Source organism: Tyto alba, unplaced genomic scaffold (genome assembly GCF_018691265.1).
Source record: "Tyto alba isolate M040663 unplaced genomic scaffold, T.alba_DEE_v4.0 Super-Scaffold_42, whole genome shotgun sequence".
In the NCBI taxonomy this organism is placed as follows: domain Eukaryota; kingdom Metazoa; phylum Chordata; class Aves; order Strigiformes; family Tytonidae; genus Tyto; species Tyto alba.
The window spans coordinates 18,265,086-18,278,468 of record NW_024881318.1 but is presented as its reverse complement, the minus strand read 5'-3'; the positions used below and the strand labels follow the sequence as shown (position 1 = coordinate 18,278,468).

Here is a 13,383-nt window from a genome sequence, read left to right as displayed (position 1 = left end):
GTGTATTGTTAGTAAAACACCTGGGAGAGTAATTATCTTCAGAAAAACACCCCTGTGGATTTATTTCCAACCCCATATCTTAGATCTAATTCATGCCCTGAATCACCAGTATGCTTAGGAAGATTTTCACCTTTACTAGAGTTACTACTCTTGCTCCTCCCAACATTTGCTGAATAGCCTGACATTGTATCTTGTCTATCTATGTCAATGTGTTAAAGATTTTACGAAATCAGAAGTACATTTCAGAGGGATAGAAGAGCTGTTATATTACCAACCATATTTTTCGAAAAACTTCCAACAGGACCAAAGCTGAGGCAATTGTACTGTCATTGCACTTACCCAGCAGTTTTCCTCAGTGACTTTTCAATCTATCAGACAAATACTGGAATATTTGTTTGGTGTGAGAAGGAAGGATAGTTCTTAAAGAAGTTTCATGAAAAAAAAGGCAGATAAATTTAGAAAATGAAAAGAAATTAGTGTCCCTGTTGAGCAAAAGGTATTAATGTCAACTCAGCTATTCGGCTAGACACCACAATATCTACATGGAAGCAAGATACAAGAAAAGAGTTTTCTTTTAAAAAAATTAACAGCAAAGGTATATGAGGGTTGAGTGGTTTGGAAACATAGAAATGGTAAAAGCCATCAGATCAATGAGATCAGTTCCTTGCTTACTTGCAGTCCAGGTCTGGAAGAGTCCCCTGGAAACTTCTTTACCTGCCTTTTGCCCACCACAAGTGACCCTGAAGACTTTGAATACCAAAGACCAAACATCATAAAAGAAAGCAGGAGACAGAGCTGTTTCCCAGGTCCCTATGGTAGAAGAGCATTCAAAAAGTGAAAGTGTACTGATGACCAAAGAAATTGAATCACACCCTGTGCCACAGAGGCAGACCATAAAAGGCCTTTCACTGGTTCCTGCCACCCTTCACACCACAGAAGTGGAAATAGGCCTCCACTAACTAATGTTCCTAAGTGCAAACACAAGATTTTCTCAATGGATGGAGCACACATGCACCTAGCATCCCTGAAGTCTTCCTGGGACATTTCCGAAAGCCTCAAACCTAACACTTGTATACTTTGTACTGTGTAGCTGGAACAAAGCTGCTCTTGGTAGAAGCTCTGATGTTACTGCCTTACTGTGGGAATAACAGGAATCTTAATCAAGAGAAAAGCTATCAGATATAAGGAAATCCCTATCAGACAGAGCAATTCCTCAAGAGCTGCACATGCAGATGTTTCATTAAAGATGGATTACATCTGAATAACTTAATATCTGCTTTAGAAAGTTTAACTGGCATTTTAGGCAAAGGTAGTACAATTAACTAGATCTATGTAATACCACTAACTTTATCTCTCTAGATTTAAGCAGAGTATTATATATAATGTTCCAGATTTAAAAAACAAAACAAAACACAACAACAACAACAAAAAAAAGATAGGCCAAGGGAAACCTACCATACTACCATAGTCTGAGATTTAACCCTCAGTGTGACCAGACATGCTGATGAAGCATCTTTCCAGTACAGCTAATGTGCTCTATCTGACAAACAGATTTTTTTTCCTAACATCAGAATCCTCCCTATCCTGTCATTAAGTCTCTTTCATAAATTGCTCATGTAGCATATGGAAGCTTTACTGATCTTATTCCTCCTCTATCATCTTTAGAAGATCATTATTGAATGTGAATTAATATAAATTAATATAAAATTTTGTCTAATTCTCACTTTAGATGTACTCACAACCTATTTATATGCATTTGATTTCAATCCTTTATTTCTTTTTGTATAAATAATCATTCTTCCTTGATAGTTACAGACCTTGTCATAGCCTTTTTCATCTCCACTTTCTTAAGTTAGACAAGGTAAGCTCTTTTAGTGTCCTTTGAGAAGCCAAAAAGTCCTTCTACTCATACTAGAAGATTTCACCTGTACCTGTGTCAGTTTAAATTCATGGTCACTCAACATAGCTGACTAGACCTGCACACAATATTCTAAATGAGCTCTCATCAGTGTTCTGCACAAATTCTTTTCCTGTATCTCCTAAAAAACATTTGCCTACTGTGCACTCAAATCACATGCACTTTTCACAAGTGCACGTCATGTTAGTGACTCATATTTACTGTTTCCTTGGCTCAAAGCAAAACTCCTTGTTCTTAGCCCTAGGTATATGACTTTATCACTAAACTTTGGCTGACTTCTATCACTCCAATACACAAAGCCCTCTCATTCTTCCTGTGCAATGACCTGATTCTCCCCAGTATTAGTAGAACCATTCAGTTTAGTACATCTTCAGATAACATTGGTTTAGGCCCAGCTCTTGGACCAGACTCCTGGACCTGCAAAATGAGCAGGTTCAGTCAATCCCATGACCTATGCCTGCAGAACACTGCTAATAATCCCAGATAAATTCAGGAATTCCCCTTCCACTTCTAAACCAATGTTGCTTTAGCCAGCTCCTTATCTAGCCTGCAGTCTTTCTGACAGATCACATCCTCTCCCAAATCTCATCACTTAAAATTCAGCAAAGGACATTATATGAAATACTCTGCTTAAATCTAGATAGATGAGTTAATTGTATTATCTTTGTCTAAAATGCCAGTTACAAATTGTAAAGCAGATATTATATCATTCAAACATAATCCATCTTTAATGAAACTTAAATATAGCTATATATAACTACTATTTTCTCTTTCAAATTGTTTTTTTCAAGTCTGTTCTTGGAGTTGCATGGTGTTGTGCTCAACCAAATATAGCTGTAACTGTCCTAGTAGTTTTCTGCTTTTTAGAAAATAGGTAATATATTTGCTAATTGCCACTATAGGGATCTGTATTGGTATTTTCTATTAACTATATAAAAGATAATATTGACATATTGCACTGAAAATTTAATTGAAAACCACAAGGCTGGGATTTACAGCAATGCAGCAATCATTTCAGTGCTCTAAAATTGAGATTATGAGGAAATCCTGATTTCATCACAGAAAGCAGTTTAAATTTTTCTTGTGACATAGACATGGTATTTTCTGTTACTTTAGTATTTTTATTTGTCCTGCACTACTTCATACAGAGAAGCTTGATTACTGAAAACTCAGCTGATTTTTTTATTTAGTAGTTGGACATCACCCAAAATATATCAGGGCCTCCCCTCCCCTGCATTTAGCATGTTTGTCTCTTCTTCCTTCCTTCATCTCTTCTCATTAAGCCCTCTATTTTAAATTTTTTACTAGTCCCATCTCAGTGAGGTTTATGGCCACATGCCCTTTCTTCCTTCAATTTTGGTGCATAGGAATTCTGCGGCAGTGCCGAACTTTAATATCTTGTCAGACCATGACAACTCAATTTTCCTGATAATATCAGGTATGAAAAGCTGAATAGTCAAAGGTTAATTGACAGAAATATAGTTCAGCTTATTAGAGGAAGAAAATTACTTCAGAGTTTAAGCATCCATGAAAATCTGAGCCAGAAGGAGACATGCACAAGGTTGGTAGTGAAGCCTGAATACACAAGAACTTGGGAACCCCAGGTATGAAAGACAAAACCAAAATATATTTGCCTTTTTAATTCAGTTAGAGATTAGTAAAAGCATAACTATATGATTTTTTCATCAACATAGACCTGTTTTTCATTATAATCTTGGAGGTTGTAAAAATAATGAACACTTATTCACTGTCATTTGTCCTTCACAGTGGTACAGTGTATCTCAAACAAATGATGTTAAAAATTCTGTTAGGTCACTGATAATATGCAAAACAAGGATTTTGCTGGTATCTTTTCCTGTGAAGGCTGGATAGACCACATGCACTTTCAAAAAAGGAAGTGCACAGTGAAGGACAAAGAACATTTTTGACTCTATCTACTACAGTACATACTCTTTAGCAGACTTGTGGAGGCAGAGACCCAGAAACTATGGTAAGTACAGAGCTCTATTCATTTTCTTTTTATTACATGGATGCATAAGATTTAGTACTAAAACTGCAGTGGGTGTGACTGTAAAACTTTAGACATATTTCTAATAGTTTTCAATGCAGTTCCTTGCAGCTGACTTCCTGCCTTTGAGGGCATGAAGAAACTTTAATTTTCAGTTTTAGCTCTTTCATCATGTGAACTGTTTCACATGTGCCTTACAGACTCTGACATTCAAAATTAAGAGAAAACAGCTTCTTTTAAGGCTAAGCCAACAAATTAGATCCTGTATCTAGAGAAATTTTGCAGCCAAGTGTCAATGTGACACCAAGCAAGAAATGGGAATGAGTCAAGACTTTTAATTAGCTTTCCAGAAAGCAATTGCACCATCTTATTTTGATTCAGAAGTACTTTGCAACAACAACAACAGAAAAAAAAAGTGGAAAAAAACCCATGGAAGGTTTATGCATTTATGTGTAAATCTTCAGTATAGTTGGGAGGTTTTTTTATTGCTCTGTAGAATTTGTTTCCTTAAAAATACAGTTTTCTTAAAATTCCAAACTTTCTATATACATCTGTTTTTATAAGTATTTTATTAATAAATCAAATCAATAATTTCAAGAGAAGTGATTTTACAGATAAATGTTAAAAAGTGTGAAATCTGAATAGCTTTTCAGGCCATCTTTACTCTGGGAAATACTTTAGAACTCCTGGAGTAGGTTGCATACTTTTATCATGGTACATGTGCCTAAACAAAACAACCCCTCCCTGAAGGTAGTATTACTAAAGAGGTATTCTTTATTTGAAGCTGTCACTTCATTCAAGAGAGAAAAGGTACCTCATGAAACTTAGAGAGAAACCCAAGCTATAAAATTCAGTATCTTCATGGAGAAAAAGATCTTAACTTTGTCCATTGCAAGCAGCACTTGAAAAATAGCAATGTGAAATAGGATTGAATGCAGAATACATTTCACATTTAACAGTGCTTTACAAAGTTTGGAGGATTTTGGTTGAGTTTGTCTCTGTTTTACACAATGATAAAATTCTTCCTGAATCTGAAGCAATGGCTTCGAAGTGTTTACATAAGTAACAATTTTTATATTTAAAATCTAAAACAGAAATTTCTTATTCTGTTTATTTCTGTTGTAATGAATCTCACTGTGTAAAATCAAATACTAAAGGGTAAAATTCTATGTTTGTTTATGGCAAGAATTCAATTCAAATCACTCGACCTACTCTGGATTTACATATGGATAAATAAGATCTGAACATGGCCAACAGTACTCCTAAACTAGCATCTTGCTGTGCTGTTGCCTGTTGATTTCTGGTTGCTGCAGATTTTTTAACTTGAGCTAGTCCTTTAGAAGCCCAAATATATATATAGCCTTTGTATTTGCAAAACCCTACATTAGGGTAGTTAAACACACAGTTACTTTTCTGGCATGACTCAAATATCTAGGTGATTTCACAAAAGTGTTTGTTTAGAAACAGTATATAAATATGCAAATATGTTGAACACAGGACTTCTCCTGTTGCCAAATGCAGTTTGATAATAAGCAACAATTAGCAGTTTCACTTTTTTGTTTAAATCTTTTCAAAGCTCCAGGTTGTCTTCTCTGGATCCAAATATGAGTGACAATTCAAAGCAATGCAAACCACGAATTCATATGCCTATTTTATTTCCTTGACAATGTTGTACAGCATTATGGGGAAAGGAGTGCTTTAATCTTTGCATCACAGGTAACCCAGAAGCCTCACCAAGGAAGCAAATCACATTCTTTGGTCTTTTCTTTGATGAGGCACAGGTGAAAATTAATATTATAGCAATAGAGAAGACACAAAAAAAAAAAAAAAAAAAAAAAAAAAAAAAAAGAGGAGAGCAAAACAAGCAACTGAAGAAGGTTGAGTGAGGAGTAATGTAGGAAGGTTTGTTTTCTGACAGTTTTACAGTAGACAGGGGTTGAAGTGGTTGAGAAGACAAACTTACTCCTACCAAAAAAGCCAATGAACCTTTTGAACATGAGATTTGGCATAATCTGCCTCAGGCTGCCTCTGATTTTAGTGCATAGAGGAAGAAATGGAAGGAGCACAGCTAGATCTGCAAAATCCTGAGATCTAAATGAGGACCAAAACATAGAATTCACTATTTAATTTTGACCATCAAAATAGAGCCAAGTTTAAATCAAAACCCTTAGACATAATATCAGATTATAAAATACTAGAACTACAATAATATCTGCAGGCAGGGGTAGCTTCATGTGAGATTGAAGCTGATGAAAACGAAGAAAAAAGGTTGCATTTTCCTTTGACTTCAAGCCAAGACGTGTTGTTTTCTGATCTGGGGAAATAGACCTTAACATGCCTGTCTTCTTGCAGTGATACTGGTAATTCTCAGATATACTGTAAGAAGCAAAAGAACTTTTGAGACATGAGATTTCAGATAAATCTTCTGATGCAGATATGGCCAACCATGAAATGTGGTTGATCTATTTGGATCTACCATTTGTTACAAAAAAGAAAACAGAAAAAAATAAAAGAATTTAAAGAAAATCAAGAAAAGCAGAGATGACTGCTGGGATCTATTTAATCATAACATCCAGATGGAGCTACAGCAGTAGTTAAAAAGTGAGGTGCAGCACATTTTCCAGGTATCTCAGTTTGGAAGGCATTCATGTTGCCTCATCAGCGTTACTAACTTCACACTTACATTGTGGAAGACTCTTGCCATTCACCTTATATGACTATAGGCAAAAGGTTTCCATATAGGCAATTCCTGGAGAACAGTTATTGTACCATAACTTGCCTTGAAATAACACAGTCAGGGCTCAGTGCTGTAGTTCTGTAGCACTCACCTTGGAAAAGCTTTTGTCTTCTTCCAGGACAGTCAAAATACATTAATCCTTTGGGACCAAATTTTGCCACACAACGAGGCCATTTAGTGAAGTGATCTATTTAACGGATGGTAATAAAAACCTTATTCCTATTTACAAGTGGTTACTTTGTCCATTATATAGCAATTCTGGGAGCTGACACTGAAACCCATACACCTAACTGCTAGGACTGGTCTCGTACCCCTCTCCATCTATTCTTTAATGAAAAAAGTGCTTCTTTGGGTCGTTCTTTTGAAAGGGAGGGCCTAAGTATGCACAGCCAAAAGTGGAAAAAGGCTCTTGTCCTTAGGATTCAGGCATATAAAGTGACAAGGAGGAGTTGGAAATATATTAAGGTTTATCTCAGATGTAGGGATGTTTGTTTCTTGATATGCTCACTAAGATTGCCTACTGTGATATTTTTGTGTACAATTTAACTATTAGCATTTTGAACATTTCACTTGTCAACCAAGTCTTTTAATCTAATGCTGAAAGGTGCCTCCTTCAGCTCTTATGCCCATCATTTAAGCACCTAGATCCGCCACTTATGAAGAATTTTCAAAGTTTATATTTATACACCAGCTAACTCTGCATGCCTTAAGGGAATGTCCACACTGCACAATGCAAAGCTATTCAGAGGTACCCAAGGAGTTATAACAGATCAAAATCTCCATAAACTGGAGATATAACATTGACCAGGACTTGGGCCAACATCTTCATGAAACATATGGAATGGAGAAATTCCTCTAAAGAGGATAGGTTTCTACATCTAGCACAGTGTGGAATAGCATATCAACCTTCAGTCAGTTGTACTTGCTTTTTCTTATAAACTTCCCCAGTGCTAACTCACTTGCCCAAGTTAGGTGGCTCAGCTAAGATGCTGGTTTCTAAGAATGTCTCTTCATCTTCCTCCTTGTATTGTAGGGAAGGCCTAGACTGGAAAAAAAAAAAAAAAAAAAAAAAAGAACCCAAAAAACCATTATAAGTTAGATAGCAAAGGGTTTGGATACCCTCCATGAGGAGCAGCATAAAACTTTGTGTGTTTAAGAACACAGTGTCTAGTGGTCTAGTGCAGCCTATGTCCTGCAATGATCTAATTAGATTTTAAAATTGTAGCATTCTATCAGTATATGATTCCCCATTTAAGAGAGATTCTGCCCCATTCCATCAGGCTCACAAATGAGGTAATTTTCTCCATCTCATCAGATTCAGCAGGCCCATTTGGAAAGGACTGCCACATCACCTTCATACTAACGGTTTGATGATCAAAACAGACATGTTGGAAAGAGGTACCTCTGGTCATGTCATAAAAAAACCTAACTAATGTTTGGTGCAGTGCATTGAAACTAAGTCTACCCACTTCTAAGTAAGTGCTGTAATTACCAGGCTAGAGATGTTTTACCTTTCTCTGAACTGAAGAATCCTCACATCTTTTACATAAAACAAATCACCATCAAAACAGAGAAGGGAAGTTCTACTATCAATCATTAATCACCTTTGATCTGTTGTTTAGGGAACTCTCAGGAGAGCTGTGGGCTTCACACACCTTGGACTGTGTTTTCTGAAACCTACGTACAAGTAAATGAAAGAGGAGCTGACCATTTTTAAAAGGATAGGACTCCGTATGTCCAAGCATAAGGATGCCCCTAATTGTCCTCCAGCATGGGAAAAAACAGGGATATGAGGGATATAAGGCCTCCACAGTACATTTTAAGATCATTAGTTTCAACAGACAAAAAAAAAAAAAAAAGTCCTTGTCTTTCAGTTCAATATTTTACAGCCAACATTTATGTCTTATTGGAGCCCTACTGATTCTGCACAGGAACACGATAGTCGGTAAGAGTTGATTATATGACAGGCTGAAGGTCTAACCACACTCAGAAGGACCAGTCTCACAAGGAACTCTGTGTGAAGAAATCTCTACCTTCCTGCAGAGATCACTGAGGTGATTGGACTTCAGATAGCCACAGATGACCAGCAGGTCTTGGTGTCTTGCATAACTGGGAATACAGCCAATTTTGAAATTGATTTGTACAAAACACAACTCCAGAGCTAAGAATAATAAAATATTCAGGACACTATTTTCTTTGTGAGTCAGGCACAATTTTCTGTCTGTCAAGCCCATGTGGAGCATAAGTAGAGAAACACTGAGAGAGAGAATTTTTTTCATGATCTTTAGGCTACTTTCGAAAATGTTCTAAATGAACATCTGTCCCAGTGAAATCCTAAAATGTTTTTCTGCTCTCTGTGTAAGACACCAGCAAAAATACTGTAATGGTAAAGCTCGTCAAACAGTAGTGAATTGTCTACAGTACTCAATAACAGTTATGCTCTGCGCACACATTATGGCCGGTGATGCTTCTAGGCTGGCACAGAAGGCCAAACTGCTCTCAGAACATCCCAGGCTCTGGTATCCTAGTTATCCCGGTGCCTTTCTGCCAACGTGAGAGCTCCATGATATTATTACAACACATTAATGAGAGCCCCATGACATTATTAAGGAAAACCATTGGCAAACCAGGACTTGATACATCCAGCCATGTCTGTTCTCAGCCCATTCACACTGAAGTCAGGCAACATCTTGGCTACTTAAGAGCAATGGAATGAACTCTAATCCTCCTAAACGCTGTACTTTGCAACTTGGAAAAAATGTCAACTTGTAGGTAGAACCCTAATATTCAGAACAACAATACCTTTGCTGAACCTTCATATGATCTAGAGTTTTTCCTATTCCTGAGGTGAGAGGAAAAAAAAGGTTAGATAGGAAAATGTGTTAGATATGTACATTAGACAAATATAAATCACATTCACAAACATATGTAAATGTTAAGTTGATACAGAACATACCATTTATTTATTTAATTAATTAATTCAAAGACACAAAATTACCCCAATCTTTGCCACCTGAACTATAACACAAAAGATGTTGGATTTTATGTGTCAGTGTAAGTTACGCAAGTTAATGCAGGCCTCCCAGCTTCCATTCTCCAGTGTTGCCTAGCTATCCGCTTTCTTAAAAGCTCCAAAGGTGTTTGAAAGAATTGAAAAACAAAACAAAACAAAACAAAAACAGAACCCAAACCACTTTGCTTTCAAGAATAGTATTCCACCCCTTGAAACTGTTTGGTCACCATTTATTAAAGATACTTCATTTCTCCACAGTCACACTCAAAAGATAGGAATTAGAAGTATTTGTCTTAATATCCTTCTTTTGAAAACAGATTCATTTGAACATTTAGATTGATATGAAACCTTTTTGTGGTCATTTATTCCAGACCTGTCTCAGGTAAGTGTACTGTGAATGTCTCCTGATAGTTTAAGACAGGTAACACAAGAATACCTAAAGGTGTATTTTTTTTTTGTTTTTTTGTTGTAAGTGCAAAGTTTTGATATTTATCAGTAAGTCATCTATACTTGAATCAACAGTTGGGGATTAAGAACCTAATGGGATTTGTAAGTTCATTTCAATAAAAAATCATCTTTTTTAGCTATTTTTTCTTACAAAGAGAACATTCATACTCTTTTGTATTCTAACTAAAAGAATCCACCAAATTAAAAAAAGAATAAAAGTAACTCCCCATCAGCGTTCAAGACTCTTAAGAGAAAAATCTGAAATTAACAAAAATAGCAGCTGCCTTCAGTATCAACCCTCAATGCAAAAGTTGGAGTACAGAGAAAATTAAGAATAGAAAAATTACACAGGAATGTACAAAAAGTAAGCCTCACCTGTGTTCTTGCACTGAAGTTGTGAACAATGGCCCCCAACTTGTAATATCATCACTGAAAGGTATGGAAAATTAATGAGAACAATTTATTATACATGCTTAAAAATGGTGCACATAAGGAATTTGCCAAATTCATTCCATAAATATTGACAAAATATTTTTTAACCATTTGAGGGGCTTAATTTTTCACAGAATGAAATGAGGATCAGAAGATCTTGTGCAACTTGGATTTACAGCTATGACTGGGTGTTTCTTTGACTTCTGCTGACACATCTCTAACAGCTTTTCTTCCTATCAGTCACTTGTGTAACAAAGTTTTAGAGAAGTGTCACAACTTCTACAATACCATGACCCTTTAGATTCTGGAGATGAGTCATAGGGAGATTGGTCTTCTTATTGTCCTTGGAGAAGAAAAATATTTGGAAATCATGTCCCAAGGCTTTCACTTACTTCTCCTGTACAAAGCCTCTCAAAACAACAATTCAACCACAACTATTGATCTGTTCCATCTCTTAGTAATTTTTTTTAACAATTTCCCAAATCTTTTTGGCAATTCCTTTTCTCTCTTAAAGCATTTAGAGGCCCTACATTTTATCTCCCAATGGTCCTCTCTCTACGATTGGTCCCACCTTATCCTTTTTTGGACCTCAGTCTAATTGATTCATTATTCCACCACTAGGTTTCCATTGATCTGAATGTTTTCTTATATGACAGGAGTTTTCCATAAAATCTCTTTCGTCATCCACTAAGAGCAGTTGCTAGGGCTCAAATTTATGCACTAGCCCACAAGAATGAACAGTCAATATATGGACCTCAGTCAACCACTGGTGCTTTTTTTGCTTCCTGCTGCTCTTCTTTCCACCACAGTCAGTAGCTGTCTTACCCTCCACAATAAAAGTATCCTGTGCAATTGATGATCTAGACAATGGCTCATCCTTTAACAGATGCCCAGGAGACTGGCCTTACCTTTCAATCCAGCCAGTGCTCAGCAACAAATTTTTGAGTGTGGTCATGCACAACCAAAAAAAAAAAAAAAATGAAAAAGGAAAGGAAAATCTGATTTTCCCCTTACACTTTACACTGCGGAGCAGAAAGGCTGGTGCCTCTTATCTGTCATGGCATGTAGCTTTTGTGAGGAGACAGCAAAACTGAAAGAGTTCCTGCTGAATTTCCCTTTCTCATTCACACATACCCTGTAAACAGCAGATTCAAATGCCTGCAATAATAGACTCGGTAAGCAACTAAATTTGCAGGATTAAAGTTAAGAAAGCAGCCATAATTTCCCTGACTCTGAGGCCAGGCAGCAGGCAGGCACTGAGCAGACATAACAACAACAACCCAATTCATTGTGCTCACAGTATGTGATCAGGGAACTAGGACGCATGACAGTCAAGAAGCTGAGACAACCGGGCCTATTCAGCCTGGAGCTAAGAAGGCAAAGCAGAGACTTTATTGCTGTCTTCAAATATTTAATGGGATGGTGTCAGACTCATCTCAGAGATGCACAGGGATAGAATGAGAAACAATGGAAACAAGAGGCATTGGAAACAACATGCAAAAAAAATGAATATGTCAATTAGATTGGGTTTTTAATTTTTACTTTTTTTTCTTTTTTTAACAGTGAGGGAAATCAAATACTGGGAAAGCCTAGAGGGGCTGCAGATTCTCCATCCTTGACCATAGTCAAAATCCATCTGAAGAATGCTCTAAGCATTTCCTGCTTTGACCAGACAGATGGACAAAATGACTTCCAGAGGTCCCTCCCTCCCTAAATTACCATGTGAGGCTAGGACTGGTAATGGGAGTGCCTCCTCCACTGGAGGTCACCATCGTACAAGCACCCAGGAGTGACACTACAGAAAACATACACAGACAGTAATTGTACAGAGAAAGTGCTGCATGAACTAGGGTTCTCTTCTGCTCAACAGCTGAAAGGTGAGATCCAACTGGTTAAAGGGCAGGTGTATAATGGACAAGGGGACACACAGCCTACTTATCTCTCAAGTTTCCCAGGTAATACATTCCAAGTGTGGGACAAAAAGAGGAAAAGTGAGGTTAGCAGAAGAGAGAGGGGTCTCACAAAAAGACAGGTGAGTAGGGCAGGAAGGAATAAGTACTCTTTTTGAAAGAAGAAACTGTTAGTGCACCAGCAAGTGTTTGTGTACACTCTCTGTCTAAGCTGACTTTACCAAAAGGTCTCTCAGAAGATGGAAAAGTGATCATGGTTTTCTGCTGATTGTCAGACACACTCTTATTTAACCTAACTTTCCATTTCATTTGTTTATGGGTTTATAGAACAGGTTAATAAGCCAGCAGATTTTGTGGCCAGCATGATGTATCACCTGATAAGGATCAGGGATCAGAATTTATTAATAGTCAAAATAAACTTTTTTTAAAGTCCAAAAGGTCCAGCCATATAAACTATGTTAGGCATTATGCAAATCCTAGGCAGAAAGGCTTAGGAAAAATTTTCTTGAAACATTCTTCTTAAAGATGATTGGATTAAATTGGGTTTTCATTTTTAAACTTTGTTTTATTTGATTAAAACATGGGAACATTTCTGAAGTTATTTTGTGCTTTGACATGTTTATGTTGTGGGAGCATGCTTTTTTTTCTTACTTAGGCCACATCATTATCTTTGTCCTGACGTCAGGAATTGTAGTAAACCAAGAAATCTTATAAAGGGTTGCATTTCTTTTTAATTAAAATTTAACATTCTGGATTGAACATTTTTCCAGATGCCTGATTTCCTGTCTGACAATCTTTAAAAATGTGCTGCTCACATGAGAAAATTCACACCAGAGAATGTGAGATAGCTTACATCAAATCAATTCTGAGGTCTGACCAGTTCTACAACTGGTCAGATGGTCCAGCAAGAAAAGTACA

The 13,383-nt window shown here is 36.8% G+C and overlaps 1 protein-coding gene across 1 annotated transcript in view; it reads left to right on the top strand.

Annotated features, from left to right (window-relative positions):
* Positions 1-3,835: 3,835 nt before the first annotated feature.
* The window catches only part of FYB1 (FYN binding protein 1), a 67,674-nt gene continuing 58,126 nt past the window's right edge, over positions 3,836-13,383 (top strand). Inside the window, 1 exon segment of the mRNA XM_032992287.2 lies at positions 3,836-3,908. Within this exon segment, the coding sequence (XP_032848178.2) occupies positions 3,906-3,908 (3 nt within the window). The 5' untranslated portion in view covers positions 3,836-3,905.